The following is a 17,339-nucleotide window of genomic DNA, read 5'->3' as shown; positions in this document are numbered from 1 at the left end:
TTGGAGGACCCTATGACCATCTGGTATATATAGGACATGAAAATGCCCACAAATTGTTCAATGAATGTAGGTATATATGAAATGAAAATGCCCACAAATTGTTCAATGAATGTTGCTACGGTAGAATTTGGTAGGTGATGCTCGACTCGTATCGGCATCAAGCCTTGAGAGCTATCGATAGGTCTAAGCCTAACGGGATGCTTACCAAGTGTTCAAACTAAATGACTCAAAGAAGAAACTAAAAAATAAAATTTGATGCACTCGCACATGAATCTTTTATATCAGAATCCTATAAGAATGAAGTCCAAGATCCGCCGCTACCTGAAACCAAATATGGTACCAATATGATAAACTACGTGTTATTAAAAAAATTCTATGGGAGCTATCTAGGAAGTTCAAACATGGACGGCCGTATGAAACTAGCATGCATGATCTTTACCCAAAGACTTTTATAGAGTTCCAACAATTTCTTCCGCTCTTCAAAAATAATTTTTATTGTTGTTGGTTCCCATTTCCATTTAGAAATATAAGTGACTGATATATCATACTTTGAGCTATATTTCTCAATATCTTTGCATTCGTATTATGATATATGATATACTTAAAAAAAATCTTTTTGTTTTAGGAGAAGATGGTAATAGTCACATGCTACTTTTAAATGCTCTCGATCCTCTTTCAGCTGGAATTAGTGCGGGAAAAAAACAAGAATATTGTATTAAATGTGCATACCTGAGATAAATTATTGGCAAAAAACAATATATTCAGTGACTAGTGAGATTTGTTGTTGTCTACATAAAATAAAATAAGGCAACTTTAACGAAAAGTTTCGGTATTATTTATTTTAACAAAAAAAAAAAAATCATATTTTTACACTAAAAAGTCAATCTTGGTACTATTTACTTTACCATTTATTTTATCTTTATCATTAAAACTCAAAGTTTTCAAACTCTTTTCATTAGTTTTCCTTAAAATAAATGAAAACAAAAATAGCGCTTGATCAACCACCAGGGGTGATTTAGTGGTTGCGGACGAATTTTAAACTCGTATTTCACATAGCACGTCCTGGGTTTGATTCATAGTGCTCGTCAAACACACGATACTAGCTAAGGGGAGGCTGAAATGTCTCTGTGAGTCTCCCTGGTCCCCAAAAAAGTGGATTATCATAATGAAACTACCAGTTGGTTCTTTTTTATATTAAAAAGAAAAGAAAAAAGAAATAGCGCTTGATCAGATTGAAAGGCGTGCTATTTGATTTTGTGCATGCCACGTAACTAGAAATGTTGACTCATGGAAGGAAGGAACCTAACAAATCATGAAAAGCCTCCTTCAAAGTTGAATGGCATAAAAGTAAATTTCAAAAAATGGCAATAAAAATAGTAAGACCAAATAAAATTGGTGGGGCAATGGTCTTGCATTAGCTCTAATTGTGCAAGGAAAAAGTTGCAATTGCACTTTCCTTATTTGGGGGATTCTTATTTTATGATGTTATTGATTGCTAATATGGTTGGAAAGTCTAAGAAAGGCCATGGAAAGTATATTTTCTTTGAGAAATTATATTCACATACTTTAAATTATTTCTTTCACATTTTTTTAATATTTTCTACACACCACTAACACTTGATAGAAAAATATTAAAAAATTAAAAAGATGTGGGCGAAGTAATTTGGGATGTGAAATTACAATCTTCCATTTTCTTTCATGTGAATAGATTTGGACCCCCACAACTTTCTAACTATCCTGTGACAGCACTTGATGGAGTGTCCTTACAATACTTGATGAATGATGACAATGTGTGATATGGATAATTTTCATGTGGATAGTCTTGAAGTGATAACTTAAAAAATAGACAGTTCAGATTATTTAATTACATTACGAATGTTGGAATATTTACACAATTTTTCAACATGGACTTTCACTTGAGAAATTGATTAATCGTAAGCATGACTTAAAAGAATAACAAATTAGATCTTGATTTAGTAATATTTTTCTTCAATGTTGAAAGATGTACTAAATTCGAATCATCTCCATGCATTGACCAAAACCAAAAAGACATCTTGGATGACCCCAGAAAAAAAAAATGAAACACTAAGAGGTCGTTTGAAAACGCTTGTGTATGTATGAAAGACTTCTACGCATAACTGTTTTGGTTGGAACATTTTTTTCTTTTTTGAACAAACGATATTATCTACACTAAATGAGAGGGGATGTGCTTAGCCTCACCTTGAGATGAATAAATCAAAGCAGAGGTGTGGAGCAGAAGAAAAGAGGTTTGCAAAAAATCATTTCTCTTTATTAAAAATGTAGTCTACTTTGTCGAAATCACTAGAAAGTGCTTTTATAATGCATATGTAAGACTCGTTTGAAAATACTTTTAAAATAATTAAAACCACTTTTGGTGAAAATATTTTGAAACCAATCGTTAGTTAAAATTTAAGTGAATTCTAGAAAAGCACATAACTGGTACTTCATGTACTTCAAAAGTTTTTGGACCCAACAATATTTTCTCTAAAATCGATTTTAATCATTTTAAAAGCTAAATGAGCTTGTATCTTAAGTTTTTCATTCAATTGTCATAAACTTATCTTAAACAATAATACTATTAATTTGACACACAAAATTGTTACACTTAGCTAACATGCGTTTCAATTTTGTGTTATTAAAACACTTTCAACCCTCACACTTTGATTTTTTTTTTTTTTTTAAGATCTGAAGTTTGAAGATTTGAGGCGCATGTAATTTTGATTTGTCATGTCGCTATCAGCCTATCCCACATAGGAGGAAGTCATCTATGCAGACCACGTATTTGTATTTGTATTTGTTAAGTTGCAACTGGCAAGCACGTTAACGGAATTGGATCTCTCCTGAGCTCAGGGTGGGGATCCTCATGAGCAATCCATCCGGCTCATTCAAATTTGATCTAACGGTTATAATTATTATAACTTTTAAAAAACCTTCTATTTGAAACCTTTGGATCAAATTTTAACGGTCTTGATGGACTGCTGAGGAGGATCCTCATCCTGAGCGCTCAGGAGAGGATCCAGTTCCCACGTTAACGACCCCGTCATAGTATTTGACAATTTGGAGGGAGAGATGGTTAGGTCGGACGAGTAAGTTTTGAAAGGTAGTTAAACCCAACGGCTCTTCCTCCCTCCCTTCCTTCCTCTTCCTACCCAGTTCTTCCATCTCTCTCTCTCTCTCTCTCTCAATAACCAATCAAGGGGAAATGGCGCGGCTAGAATTAAGCCAACATGCGGAAAGCAGATCATCCTCTTCCGCTTTTCACTCAACAAACAGTCAGCTACCAAATCAATTAATTAGATGGAGGAAGATTTGTCAAAAGGAAACACTTAGTCATCACTTCTTTCCTTTTATTATAACAGCATATAGCTTCTGCTTCCTCACTCTTGTCTGTACCCACTTCAGCAGAGCAAGAGGAGGAGCATAAAAGCCTCATCTCTTCTGCTCTTCCCCAAGTGCTCACTCGGGTACTTCTCGATTTCGCCGTCTTTCAATCATCAGTAAGTACAATTGTCAAGTTCCAACTAAGTTGTGAATCCCAGTTGTGGGTTGCATTTATATTCTTGTTTGTCTTTGTTGGTTCTGTGCATGATGCCAATTAATGATTTGGGCAGATGGGGTTTGTTCTTAATGGTGATTAAGGGTCTTAGTTATTTGGTTAATGATGATAGCTCTAACCTAACTGCTCGACATTGACGTTAATGTGAAATTCTTGTCAGTTTGTGGAAGTGATGCAGAAGTTAGACATGGGTTTTGAATTCTGTGTTTGCACAAACTGATTGACATAGTGAATTCACTCATATGCCGCTTATATCAGAAATTTTCAAAACTTTCAATATCGAAACTAGTTAGAATTCGGTATGATCATTAGGGAATGCAGTGATTGGTTTTCGTTTTTTTTTTTTTTTTCGATTGGTAAGATTTGAACCTAAGGCCTATTCTGTTTAATGGTTTTTCTGTTTTCTATAAATCATGATGCCAATTTTGTACCTACTTAATTGTGGCATCGTTGCCTGGCTAATGTCGCAACGCACATTTGATCAATTCAGGATTTGAAAGCTTCAATCATGGCTGAAGATCTGAATAAACCATTGTTGGATCCTGAAAATTTCAACCGGGAGGGTATCGATTTGGTAGGTTATGCATTTCTAACACTACAACAACCACCACATTTTGGAATCATTTCTTGCAATAGCATTTTATGACACTTCCAATATAACAGGAACGCTTACCATTGGGAGAAGTTTTCGAACAACTGAGGACATCGCCACAAGGTCTTTCAACCGAAGATGCTGAAATCAGATTGCAGATTTTTGGATTTAACAAGCTTGAAGAGAAGACGGTAAGCACCGCAGTTCCTAAACATGCTTTCTTTAGATTCATCACTTAAGTTGTTCCTAGCATAATTAAATGCTCGTCTATTAATTTCAATGCAGGAGAACAAATTTTTGAAGTTCCTTAGTTTTATGTGGAACCCCTTGTCATGGGTCATGGAAGCTGCAGCTGTAATGGCGCTTGTCCTCGCTAATGGTGGAGTAAGTAGACTCTTAAACTGAGTATTCATTTTCGATTCAGGGCAATGTAAATTCCGATTTATAACCTTGTACTGTAATGAAATGTTATTTCCAGGGTGAGGGTCCTGATTGGCAGGACTTTGTAGGTATTATTATCCTGCTAATCATCAACTCAACGATTAGTTTCATAGAGGAGAATAATGCAGGGAATGCTGCATCAGCTCTAATGGATCGCTTAGCTCCAAAGACAAGGGTATGCTGGTTTACTTGATGCCTTTGGCTCAGAGAATATCGTCTTCAGGCAGAGGATAGCTTATTAGCTCACGTCTTTTATGCAGGTTCTTAGAGATGGGCGCTGGACAGAGCAAGATGCATCTATTTTAGTACCAGGTGACATAATTAGCATTAAGCTCGGGGACATAATTCCGGCTGATGCTCGTCTGCTTGAAGGAGATGCCCTGAAAGTTGACCAGGCAAGTGCTTGAAAAGCCAGCTTTTGTTGATAAATGGATATCTGATTGATATGCTTGTAATTTTTTGATATAAATTTATTATGAATCCGGAAATGAAGTAGTATTTTTGAATTTGTTTCTGGCAGTCAGCTCTTACAGGAGAGTCTCTAGCTGTCACCAAGAAGACAGGTGATCAAGTATTTTCTGGTTCAACGTGTAAGCATGGAGAGATTGAAGCTGTTGTGATCGCAACCGGAGTTAACTCCTTTTTCGGAAGGGCAGCACATTTGGTGGACTCCACTGAAGTTGTTGGACATTTCCAGCAGGTAATTAAATAGCCTAGCATGCACCTCATCATGGTTCAAAAGTTGAAATCGTGATTTTACACCAGTAACGTGATTTTTCTGCAGGTACTTACCGCCATTGGGAATTTCTGCATTTGCTCTATTGCTGTGGGAATGATTCTTGAAATCATTGTCATGTTCCCAGTACAGCACCGCTCTTACAGGGATGGAATCAACAACCTTCTTGTTCTCTTAATTGGAGGAATTCCAATCGCTATGCCAACGGTGTTATCTGTCACACTTGCCATTGGTTCTCATCGACTTTCTCAACAGGTGCATCTCTTAATAGCTTCAAGTCCATGATATTGTGGAACCTTCAAGAAATTTTATGCTTCTAAAGAAATCTATCAACTTATATAGCATAATCTGAAATCTTCACACTGACATTGTTTGCATACCTTTTGTCTTTTATTTTGCAACTTAGGGTGCCATTACGAAAAGGATGACAGCAATTGAAGAGATGGCAGGAATGGATGTCCTCTGCAGTGACAAAACCGGAACTCTCACTCTGAATCGCCTCACTGTTGATAGAAACCTAGTCGAGGTATGAAAGCTGACTCCGTAATAATTACTTAATTCTAACCATGGAGGCAAATTTTAATATTAAGTGTCCTTGATATGGCATGTTTGGTATAGATACATAAAAAACATATTATTTGCAGGTTTTCAACAAAGATCTAGATAAAGACGCGGTTATCATGTTTGCAGCCAGAGCAGCTAGACTGGAGAACCAGGACGCTATTGATGCAGCCATCGTCAATATGCTTGCTGATCCAAAGGAGGTAGGGATATAGGATTACACTTGAACCCCGGTGTTTTGTTTGTTTTCTGTTCTATGCTGCTGGTTACTTATGCATAAAAGTACCGCTTCATCTATAGGCACGAGCAGGCATTACTGAAGTGCATTTTCTGCCCTTCAATCCGGTGGACAAGCGTACTGCTATTACATACATTGATATGGAAGGTAAATGGTATCGGGCTAGCAAAGGAGCTCCGGAACAGGTACTGATGTGTTCAGAGAACAAGAACCCTAAACTTAACTTGTTTCTCAAGTATTCTTCCCTTTAATATATAGACTTCTAATGTTGTAGTTAGGAAAGTACTGAAAACACAATTAGGTTTACAATTTATAAGTTATAGCTGTAGCAGTGCAGAAAACGTGAATTCTATGTTTTTTGTTTTAATTGTCATCCTCAAATCAGATTCTAGATCTATGCCCGGAGAAAGACAAGATTGCTGGAAGGGTGCATTCGATTATTGACAAATTCGCTGAAAGGGGATTGCGGTCTCTTGGAGTTGCTTATCAGGTATGCCAGACAACCTATGTTCTAAATTTGGGTAACAACAGTTTTTTCAAGCACCGGTTGAAATTTCTGACATTTTACAACTCCCAAATTGTGCTACTGCCAGGAAGTTCCCGAAAAAACTAAGGATAGCCCTGGAGGTCCATGGATATTTGCTGGGTTGTTGCCCTTGTTTGATCCTCCAAGGCATGACAGTGCTGAGACCATCCGTAGAGCGCTTAACCTCGGAGTCTGTGTGAAAATGATTACAGGTACATTTTTATGCATCATCTTGGCCTCACATACAATTGTGATTGTCGTCTTTTTGATTGAAATCGAAAACCCTTGAGCATAAATGTCAAAGATAGATACTGATTCTTGAGTTGTTCTCACATTAGGTGATCAGTTGGCAATTGCAAAGGAAACAGGGCGGCGACTTGGTATGGGAACAAACATGTACCCCTCCTCTTCGTTATTAGGCCGTCATGTAGAAGAACATGAAGCTCTTCCGGTGGAAGATTTGATTGAGAAGGCTGATGGCTTTGCTGGTGTCTTCCCTGGTAATTAACTGAACTCCTATCTCACGAATTAAGTACATTCTCTCTGAATCACTCAATTAGCTTATCCTTGCTGTGCAACTTTCAGAACACAAGTACGAAATTGTAAAGATTTTACAAGAAAAGAAGCACGTCGTTGGGATGACTGGAGACGGAGTAAACGATGCTCCTGCTTTAAAGAAAGCAGACATTGGTATAGCAGTGGCAGATTCCACAGATGCTGCAAGAAGTGCTTCTGATATAGTCTTAACTGAGCCTGGATTGAGTGTTATAGTCAGTGCTGTCCTCACCAGTCGCGCTATATTCCAAAGAATGAAGAATTACACGGTTGAGTAGCAATCTTTTTCTTCTTTGTTTGTTTGCCTTTGTTCTTTGTTTCTGCATTAGTTCGATAGTAAACTGATTAGTTTGTGTGCATACGCAGATATATGCTGTCTCCATAACCATTAGGATTGTGGTATGTTTTCTATTTATGTCTCAATCTTCAATTAATTTTTTAGACTTGAAGCTAAGTCTTTCAAGATTGGTTACGTTTCAGCTTTCCATAATGTTTTCAACTTCATCCTTCTGCAGCTTGGTTTCGTGCTTCTTGCATTGATCTGGGAATATGACTTCCCACCTTTCATGGTTCTGATAATAGCCATACTGAATGACGGTAATATATTGAACTGCGTTAGCGTTAATATTGATTCCTTTTATTCTAATAGGATCAAGCAACATTCGAAAAGAAATTTAAGATCATGTAGAAGAATATTAAGAAAAATATAACAGATGCAAACGAATTTGGACATCATTTATGTTCAGATATTCACAGACAATTATCGAAAATGAGTACTAGACAGTGTATTTAAATTTTAAATGCAGGAACCATCATGACAATTTCGCAGGATCGCGTAAAGCCCTCCCCAAAGCCTGATAGTTGGAAGCTGAAAGAGATATTTGCTACTGGCATTGTCATTGGCACATACCTTGCTTTAGTTACGGTATTATTCTACTGGGTTGTTATTGACACTGACTTCTTTGAGGTATGAAACACAGAAACGCTGCTTCCTGACTTTGTTTTCTAAGATCCTCTGAAAAAATAAGCAGCAGAAGATACATTAACTCGGTTTACCTCTACGATGCTTACTGATTTTACATCGCTTACAGAGCACCTTCAATTTAAGAGATTTATCGAGCAATAGCGAGGAAGTTTCATCTGCTGTATATCTGCAAGTCAGTATCATCAGCCAGGCTCTCATATTTGTGACAAGAAGCCAGGGGTGGTCATTTCTTGAGAGGCCCGGAACTATGTTGATGTGCGCTTTTGTGTTGGCTCAACTGGTATGCCTATTTCGATTGCCTATAAGAAAATTTCCGCACAATATGAGTTACATTTCAGGAATTGAAAATTTGTTTCTATCAAATATCAGGTGGCAACTGTGATTGCTGTATATGCAAAAATCAGCTTTGCATATATCAGCGGCATTGGATGGGGATGGGCCGGTGTCATCTGGTTGTACAGTCTGATTTTCTACATTCCTTTGGACATCATTAAATTCATAATTCGCTATGCATTGACCGGAGATGCCTGGAATCTGTTATTCGAAAGAAAGGTTTGTGCAATGTTCGAAGTTGCATTGAAATTTTCTAGCATTCAGCTTTAAATGCTAACTTCTGATTTCTATGTTGCTTTTGATCTTCAACAGACAGCTTTCTCTAGTAAGAAAGACTATGGGAAGGAAGATCGGGCAGCTAAATGGATACTTTCTCAGAAGAGCTTACAAGGGTTGCAAGACTTTGAGATCAACAGGTCCGGCAAGCGTTCTTCTTTGATTGCAGAACAGGCCAGGCGGCGCGCTGAAATTGCCAGGCTCGGGGAGATACACACTCTGAAAGGACATGTAGAATCTGTACTGAGGCTCAAGAATTTGGACCTGAGTGTCATGCAATCAGCCCATACAGTCTGAAGAAAATACACGGATATCTGCAAAACGTATCAATGCGTCATCGATACACAGAAGGCAAATTCAGCAGCATTTGCTCACATGCTTGATGCTGGGTATCTGCAAAAGAGATTGACATTTGGGTTTTTGGTGATGGTCAATTATATGGGTGCCAAAAGGTCAGAAAATCCATTAGCTTTTGTTGCAATTTTTATGTGTAATAAAATTAGGAAACTGCATACTAATAAACCACCTGACATGCAGGGGAATTTTCTGTTTACTGCATCTGCTGTATTATTACATATGGTTTGTTCTTTGTATAAGAGTAATATACACATCGAATTTTTGTAGTTATTCAAAAGAAGATTGTTGCGACTGTGCCAAAGACTGAACTTGACGATGAATTGGAATATGAATGGCTTTTTGAGGTGATATTTTAGGCAAGAAGAGATTCTAGTTTAATCAATTTTTCTCTGGATAGGACGTTCGTTTTTTACTAAAAGACGGACTGTCAATATGATGTTGATAAGCCATTGATAACATTAGTAATTAACATGTCGGTAGCAAAATGTATCAACATGTTATTGATACATTTTTTACAATATTATAGCCCATTGCTAAGCTTCTTATGAGCTCCCAAACAGCGTTCAGATATTGGTATTAGGTATCTCATTCCAAAGTAATTGTTGCTTGGCTCATCCTCCAATCTCTTCAAAAATGCATGTCAAAGAAGAAAATAAGTAAGTACTAGAAGATAAGAAATTTAAATTATATACGAGAGAAGGATGCAGAATGACTATTTTGAAGTGCTAATAACAATTTCTTAAACGGAATGTAAAATCAAAGGCTTGAATAGTGAAGACTTACATGTTCGATGTAACAACTGTCGTAGTGAAGGCACACCTCGAAATGCTTAAACATGAAGTTTTCGTAATCATAAGGCAACCGGGGCAGAAGATCATTACAGTAGAGTTTTCCCACAGATATAAATTGCCTTCCAATTGTCTACCACAACTTTTCTAATGACTTGGTCATTCTCATATGCTAACTTGGAAGCCATAATGCAAAGGTCCATAAGAGTCGGACTCCCGATTTCACGCTTGTTTCTTCAGAAATGGGAGCGGCTATGTCTTTTGCTAAGTTTTCACCCTTGCAGAGGTCTACCCTCCCATCTAAGTGACCAAATATACTTATGAAAGTCTCTGCGTCCCTTTGTGGCACCATCACTTTTCCAGCTTCCCCAATCACCATTAAAGCATATGTGTAGGAAGGCACAAATTATGAATAGAAAGATATGTACAAAAATTCCAAGAGCATTAATTCTGCATATATGACTATACTTTTCTCCCTTGCATACAAAAATTTCCAGTCGCCATGAAGTGAATCCCAAAGCGTCCTGTCAACGCGTTGAGATAATCTAAATTCTACTACATTTTCTTTAACTTCAATCCCTTTTATCGACATGATTGATTATTATAAAGTGCGAATCAATCATTTAGAACTAAGACTTTAAACCTAAAATTGAAGTTCTAAAGGATTGTATGCCCTAACTAAATAACCAATCATGTTAATAAATAAGGGGACATTGAAGAAAACGGAAAAGAAATGAGATTTTCTCAACAAGTTACGTATTTAAGAAAGATAGAGCAAGTGTGGCCATTGGGCTGCCCAACACGTGAATAGTCAGATAACATGTTAAAATGTGAACATTCAACCTCAACCTCAAGTTATTGCTCTATTCTAAACTTGGAATGTGGTTTAGTTCCAAAATTGCCGTTATTTTTATTTTTATTTATAATGTAAATATGGACTGCAGTGTGGGTTTGGACCCTACATGGGCTTTGGTGTGGATTTGCACGTTTGGTCTTGTGGTGTTGTAAAAATGTCTTTACTCGTTTAGACAATACTAGACTTGACACAATTAGTTATAACTTATTTACATATGCAAGCACACTTAGTTGTATTGTTGTTAAAAACAAATGTGTTCATTTTTTAATATTGCTTTATTCATTTTAAAGAGAGAATAAACAAGATTTCTCTATTCATTTTGTAACGTGTGTTTGTAACTAATGATAAGTACGAGAATTGTAATGTTGGACACGTAAAGAGATACATCAATGGGGTTGTTTATGTATTTGATACTTTTTGGAAAGAAAACAAAAAGATGACAAAAGGTTGGCAAAGGCTCTTATGTGTCAAGCTGTCAGTGCGCACAATTGCATACAGCAGTAAGGTGCACGATGCAATCACCAAAAGTGCTGTGCTATGCTTCTTTGTACGTGTATTTTGCAGGTAGGGTTTAATCATGGTGTCCACATTTCTTCTAGATATTAGAGCAAAAAATTACCTAAATCCCCCAATTACCCTTTCATAGAAAAACGAGAACTATACGTGTCAGCAATATTCAAGCTCAACACATTTTCCAACGTTTGCAAAGTATATGCCACCAGAAAGTAAGAGAGGCATGGATGGGTTCCAGTCGGAAAAGAGCAAATTCTTTCAAGTTCCAAAAGACCCAGAACCATTTTCCCTAAGGATAAAGCCAAGAATGATGGGTCCATAGTCTGGGGATTTGGATCCTCTCGAGGCAACTAGTCAGAATTTTTTAATCAGTGTTAGTAAGCTATTGAATTTTTATTCGACGATTATAAACAGAGAGTCTTTTAAAAATTATAATCATTGTAGCCATTAGATAAAAATTCAACAGTCCACTCACACTGATTAGAAGGATCCCGACCAATTACCTTTAAGAGGATCCAAATCCATAGTACGAGGGACTAAATTGAATTTGAGTATACAGATGGATATAAGCATGTGTACAAGTTGTGTCTTTTTTATTCCATCAATGTATAATACACTCTGCCTAAATTCAAATTTGGTTCGCGGACAACGATGGAGAATTTGACAGCATGATCCAACTGGATTTTGTGCTAAGGAATTTGACAACGCAAAACAGCATGAAAATGCACATTATTTGTACACTTAAGAAAGCCATCTCCTTTTCCATCTTACATTTGACCAGAATCCTTACTATCATTTGCAAGATAAAGTGAACTGGCTTGGCACGGGATTGTACCGAGCCACTGTGCCCATCTCACATGAGAAGAGAGAAGGGCACAATAACCCTGTGTCAAGTAAGTTTTCTCTGCTTAAAAAGAGGACATCTGAATAACACGGTTCTTTCCAAGCCTCACGGAATTGATGTAATTTGTGGGGGAATGTGCAGAGAGACCAGGAGCCACAAGTCCTATGATCCTTAGCAAAATGGAGAACCAACCCTCTCTGTACTCGGGTCCACATGTGTAGCCCATTGTTAAGCCTCTTATTAGCTCCCAAACAGCATTGAGATATACTGGTATCAGATATCTCATTCCAAAGTAGTTACGGTTTGGCTCCTCCTCCACTCTCTTCAAATATGCACACATCAAAGACGAAGAAAATCATTCAGTAAAAGAAAAGGATGAAACATAAAACTACGTCCCCAATGAATCGAGTTTAGAGTTTGAAAGATTGAGAAAATTAATTAACCAAACAGAAACTTGCTATTGTGCCGATTTTAATAAGCATGCCGCAATGTGTAAACAAGGAACTGCAGCGTAAAATGCTTTATATTGCCTACGTATGATTCGGCCTGCTAGTTTACTGGACGATAAGTTAACAGGAACGAATTCAAGGACAATTAACAGTAATGCAAAAACCAAAACAGAAAAAGTGTACGTGAAGGATTGAGTACGTACTTGTTCATTGTATAGGCTGTCATAGTAAAGGCACACCCCAAAGTGCTTAAACAAGAAAGTTTTGTCATCGTAAGGCAACCGGGGCACAAGATCGTTGCAGTAGACAACCCTGAAGTACTTTGGCACCGGATTATTTAAATGGGCTTCCATGTACCTCCCCAGTTTCCTATTACCAACCCTGGGCTGCCCAAATGTGTACACACCAAGCAACCTCTGCATCACCTCCATCTCCTCATGCAACACCAGCACTGATGGGAACAGTATGGCAAGCGCGCCGCCTAGGCTATGTCCGGTAACCACGAATTTTGCATTTTTGTGCTCCTTTAGTAAGCTTTTGAGCTTTCTTCTTACAGCATAGTATGCAGACTTCTTCACCATGTCCGGTGGAACTACCTTGTCATATGGATCACGTCCACCTTGTTCCATGATATCTGAGGGCAATGCTTGGGTACCTTCGGAAGATCTTTTGCTACCATCAACACCACTTTCAGGAGTGAATTTGTTGGGTATCGCTATCAGTTGATTGTAGAAGGTTGCAGCATTCGTTCTATCGCCCAAGCCTAAGGCTTCTAAGAATCCCATGTGCACTTTCCCCAACTTAGGAATTTCATACCAAGAGTAGTCAAAATCGGTACTCCAATCATCGGCATCAAAAGGTTCTGTGCCTCTGAAGCTGATCAATATCAAGTTTGCATCTTTAGGCTTGTCACAAAGTATGAACACTTGGGTGGACATCTGCTTTTGGAAATCTATCATTCATCATCCGATAAAGGAGAAGAAATATTCAATTGACCTATTAAACTTATAACTTACAAATTCGAAAGTATTGATGACCAAATTCAAAAGTCATTCAAGAATCAAAATATACTCCTTACCATTCCAGCAATTGTAGAAATCCACAAAATGCATCTGCTTTCGTTGTCAAAATTAAACTAGTTAGTATATATTACGATTAACTAGCCACGAATGTACCAAAGAGAGAGCTGGACTGAACAAGAATAGCTTGCCTTCCAATGATCAACCACAATATATCTAACAACTTGGGCATTCTCGTACGCTAACTTGGCAGCCATCATACAGAGATCCATGAGACCCCGGTTATCCAGTTCAGCTTTTATACCGCTTCCTTCAGAAAGAGAAGCAACTACATTTTCTGCTAAGTTTTCGCCACTGTAGAGGTCTATCCTCCCATCTAAATGTCCAGTTGTGCTTATGAAAGTCTCTGTGCCCCTCTGTGGCACCACCACCGTTCCTGCTTCCCCAATCACGAATATTTATAGTTACTAATTACACATCGAGGATTAATATGGAGAAACAATCTGCAGTACATTCTTCCAATTAAGAAGACAAAAAATGGTAAAATTGTAAACTTCCGTTTACCATGAAGACAATGCTAGCAAGTTAAAACGAACACATCTATTAGTGAAAATGGCCTCGAATGTTTTCACCAAGTAATTTTGCAAAAACGTAAAGACATATTGGCACGCCTAAATAATCATCGCGAATTCCACTCTTTTGAAGAAAAACATATAAGGGAGGACCATGTGATGTATAGTTTAGGAAAGAAACTTCACAAGAGCTAGGACACCTCTCACATGAAAGGGAACCAACAGAGTTAAGGTGGGACCAAATTACACAAGGATATCATTCAAATCACGTAGTTAGAGTGTCTCTATCCAAAATTTTCTCCTAATTTAGAGTGCAAATAACAAGTCCTCAGAAATCCAAACACCATTAAAACACACACAATTGACATATAATACTAACAAATGGGTTACAAATATTTAATATAAAAGACACAGTGTTTTTACCACGAAGCGGTGCAGTGAGCAAGCCAAAGACGCCGCCATTGAGAGACAAGAGGTTGAGGATGAAGTCCACAACGTAGCCAGTCCACTCCATCGGCTTCCCAAAAAACCCAATTATTTTCCGAGCAATTATCGACACCACAATGACCCATCTGTGAACCTCTGCAACTCCACCCACCGCCTCTTCGTCTGAGCTTTCCAGAAACCGGGCCCCACTATCCACGTCCGCCAACACCGAGTACCTGAACAAGTCCCTCACCCCTCCCTTCTCCGGCCGTACGATCAGGTACCTGAACTCATCATCACCGCCGTCGTGATCATCAACTCCGAAACGGCTCCGGTTATTCTCTTGGTACTGGGTTTTTTCCATTAGAATTTGGAATTAAAGTGCTTTTTTTTTTTTTTTTTTTATGGAAAAGATTGAAACTTTTATGATGGGTTGATTGGAAGAGGGAAATAATAAAAGGGATATTTATAATTTTAACATATCAGGATTTGGGAAGGAGAAAGCAAGAGAAAGATCGGAATAAGGATAGATGTTTACGTGTGCATAGCATAGCAAGTAGCTGCAGAATCGTCCAAATGTTTTTGGTTTCGAATTGGCAGCTTTTGTTTGCTTCTACCAAAGTGTATACATGTATATATATTATATACGTACACTTTTTGTCTTCTTCTTCCTGCTTTTGTCGTTAAACTGGAAATAGGGTCGTATTATTCATCGCCATTGTGTCTCTGGTGTTCTGGAAAGAGCTCCAAGTTGCCTACATCTGTGCAATAATAAAATAAAATAACGTTACCTACATCCATTCAATGGGAAAAAAAAAAAATAAATAAAGTTACCTGCATCTACATGCCCTAAATACAAAAGCAAAAAGAAATTGTATTTGATCCCACTTTTATTTCTTTGCACTTGACTTAAAATTGAAATGTAAATTTTCTGCACTGTGATACAATTACCGTTAAGAATAATTTTTTTTTTTTTAACAAATGATATTACTAACACTAAAGGATGAGAGAATAGGTTAAGGCTTACAATTAGTTAGCAGTAATGTAGTTCAAATTTACATTTAATGAGAATCGATAATACTACTAAATCGTAGTACTAAATGACCCGTTAAGTACAAATTATATAAAACAAAAAGTAAAAGTTTATAAATAGACCCAACACCATCATTAACCAAAAATTAGATTACAGTCAAATTTTAATGCAATTATTTTGGTTGATTTTCATGATGGTCTAATTTCTCCAGAAGTTTAATGGATTCAATCTGGGTTTATTTTGAGAGAGATTGTGTGATGAATTGGGTTGTTCTTGTTGTTGGTGGTGCATTGAAAGCCTATGCAATGGCCAATAGGGGGGAGCTGGCGGTTCTTCTCCTCATCATCTTTCTACATAAAATTCACTCTGTTTTTGTTATATTTCTCTTGTTCGACCGAGAGCTTGTTTGTGTGGGAGGGAGGGTCGACGGATCTTGTGAGGTTTCATTTAGAATTTTGTTTCTATTTATTATATTAATCGATTGGTTTATTGGGTGTAAAGAGAATTTTAGATAGTAAGGGTATTTACAAGTGAGGAAATTTTAGGTGTGTTCTAAACATCGACACGTGATGTTATTATTCTAATCAAATTATAAAATGTATATTTACTTTAGTATATTTAAAAGTGAGACATATAAACCCTATAGTTCAATCATATTATATACCATGTGAAATGATAACACCACGTGTGAATTTTCTCAGTACATTCACAAACTTCTCCAAATATTCATTTCGTTTACATACTATCTTTTTCCGGCCAACACCAAATATATAATTTCTTAAAGAATGAGAATAACCTAGGCTTCAATGCAAAAAGAATCTACTATTTGATGTTCATGATTAAGTGCATCAACATAGAAAAACTTGGACAATGAGCGTCCGAACCCATCATCTCTAGGATATTTCTCACCAAAGTACCAGATTTTTTTTTTATATTTTGATTCCACACAACCTTTCAGTCTCATTCAGTGTAAGAGTTGTCATCTACCGAAAGTTACACATTATACTTTCTCTTTCAGATCCTACATTTATTTGTTCAAATCCTACGCATGTGATACACACAAGGCAATTGGTTGGGGCTCGATTATATGGCCATCCGACCCATCCCTCCCTTTTCTGGCTTTTAAACCGAAAAAACAACCGGTATGGAAGAGGTATAACCGTATGAGGGGATGATGTGTAAGTAAGTAGAAGTAGCTTTTCTTCTTTTTGTTGTTGATAAGGTATGGCATTTTCCCTTTTTGTTAATTGTTGTCTCTACGTAACCTTCTTAACCGGAAAAAGGAACACTATCGTTTCTTTGGGGGAAAAAAAAGGGAAAATGGAAAAAGAGAGAGAGATACACTTTATATTTCCAACAACTGACAATGTGAGTTTTGCTGCCAAGCAAAAGTGATGTGCAGGCATTTGGATTGTGACTGGACCCAATTCTGATCGATAAAATTCATGCCAGATAGGAAAAAGACTAGGGTTTTGAGAATCCGTGAAACCTTTTCGGAAAAATAACTATGTCACGAGTCAAGCTTATTGATTTGTTATGATATATAATAGATTTTGGTCATCGAGAGTCGTTTCAATTTCTAAAATAGTATTTAAAGCTTCATAATAAAAATTGAACATTTCGGTTTTCATCGATTAACGTTTAATTAATGTTGTTTTAATT

The 17,339-nt window shown here is 37.2% G+C and overlaps 2 protein-coding genes and 1 long non-coding RNA gene across 3 annotated transcripts; 1 reads left to right on the top strand and 2 right to left on the bottom strand.

Moving 5' to 3' along the window:
- Positions 1-3,276: 3,276 nt before the first annotated feature.
- LOC125471770 (ATPase 10, plasma membrane-type-like) lies at positions 3,277-9,525 on the top strand. The gene is made up of 21 exons (XM_048572510.1): positions 3,277-3,518; positions 4,068-4,151; positions 4,241-4,360; positions 4,455-4,553; positions 4,648-4,785; positions 4,871-5,005; positions 5,131-5,310; positions 5,395-5,601; positions 5,753-5,872; positions 5,991-6,110; positions 6,208-6,330; positions 6,531-6,635; positions 6,739-6,883; positions 7,010-7,171; positions 7,257-7,495; positions 7,593-7,625; positions 7,742-7,823; positions 8,033-8,193; positions 8,318-8,491; positions 8,581-8,763; positions 8,857-9,525. Exons 2-21 carry the CDS (start codon positions 4,086-4,088, stop codon positions 9,115-9,117), a joined length of 2,853 nt encoding a protein of 950 aa, XP_048428467.1. The 5' UTR covers positions 3,277-3,518; positions 4,068-4,085; the 3' UTR covers positions 9,118-9,525.
- LOC125471771 lies at positions 9,363-10,516 on the bottom strand. The gene is made up of 2 exons (XR_007253873.1): positions 9,961-10,516; positions 9,363-9,802 (listed from the first exon to the last, which is right to left on the bottom strand). It is a non-coding gene; the product is annotated as an uncharacterized LOC125471771 (long non-coding RNA).
- A 1,394-nt stretch (positions 10,517-11,910) lies between these two features.
- On the bottom strand, positions 11,911-15,344 carry LOC125471732 (triacylglycerol lipase OBL1). Its single transcript, XM_048572425.1, has 5 exons — positions 14,642-15,344; positions 13,838-14,082; positions 13,706-13,739; positions 12,831-13,579; positions 11,911-12,500 (listed from the first exon to the last, which is right to left on the bottom strand). The coding sequence occupies exons 1-5, from the start codon at positions 15,006-15,008 to the stop codon at positions 12,243-12,245; spliced, it is 1,653 nt and encodes a 550-aa protein (XP_048428382.1). The 5' UTR covers positions 15,009-15,344; the 3' UTR covers positions 11,911-12,242.
- Positions 15,345-17,339: the final 1,995 nt, after the last annotated feature.

This window comes from the organism of the source record quoted next, unplaced genomic scaffold, assembly GCF_019419815.1.
Source record: "Pyrus x bretschneideri cultivar Hongxiangsu unplaced genomic scaffold, Pyrus_bretschneideri_v1 Contig61, whole genome shotgun sequence".
Classification (NCBI taxonomy): Eukaryota; Viridiplantae; Streptophyta; class Magnoliopsida; order Rosales; family Rosaceae; genus Pyrus; species Pyrus x bretschneideri.
This window is presented reverse-complemented; position numbering and strand designations above follow the sequence as displayed.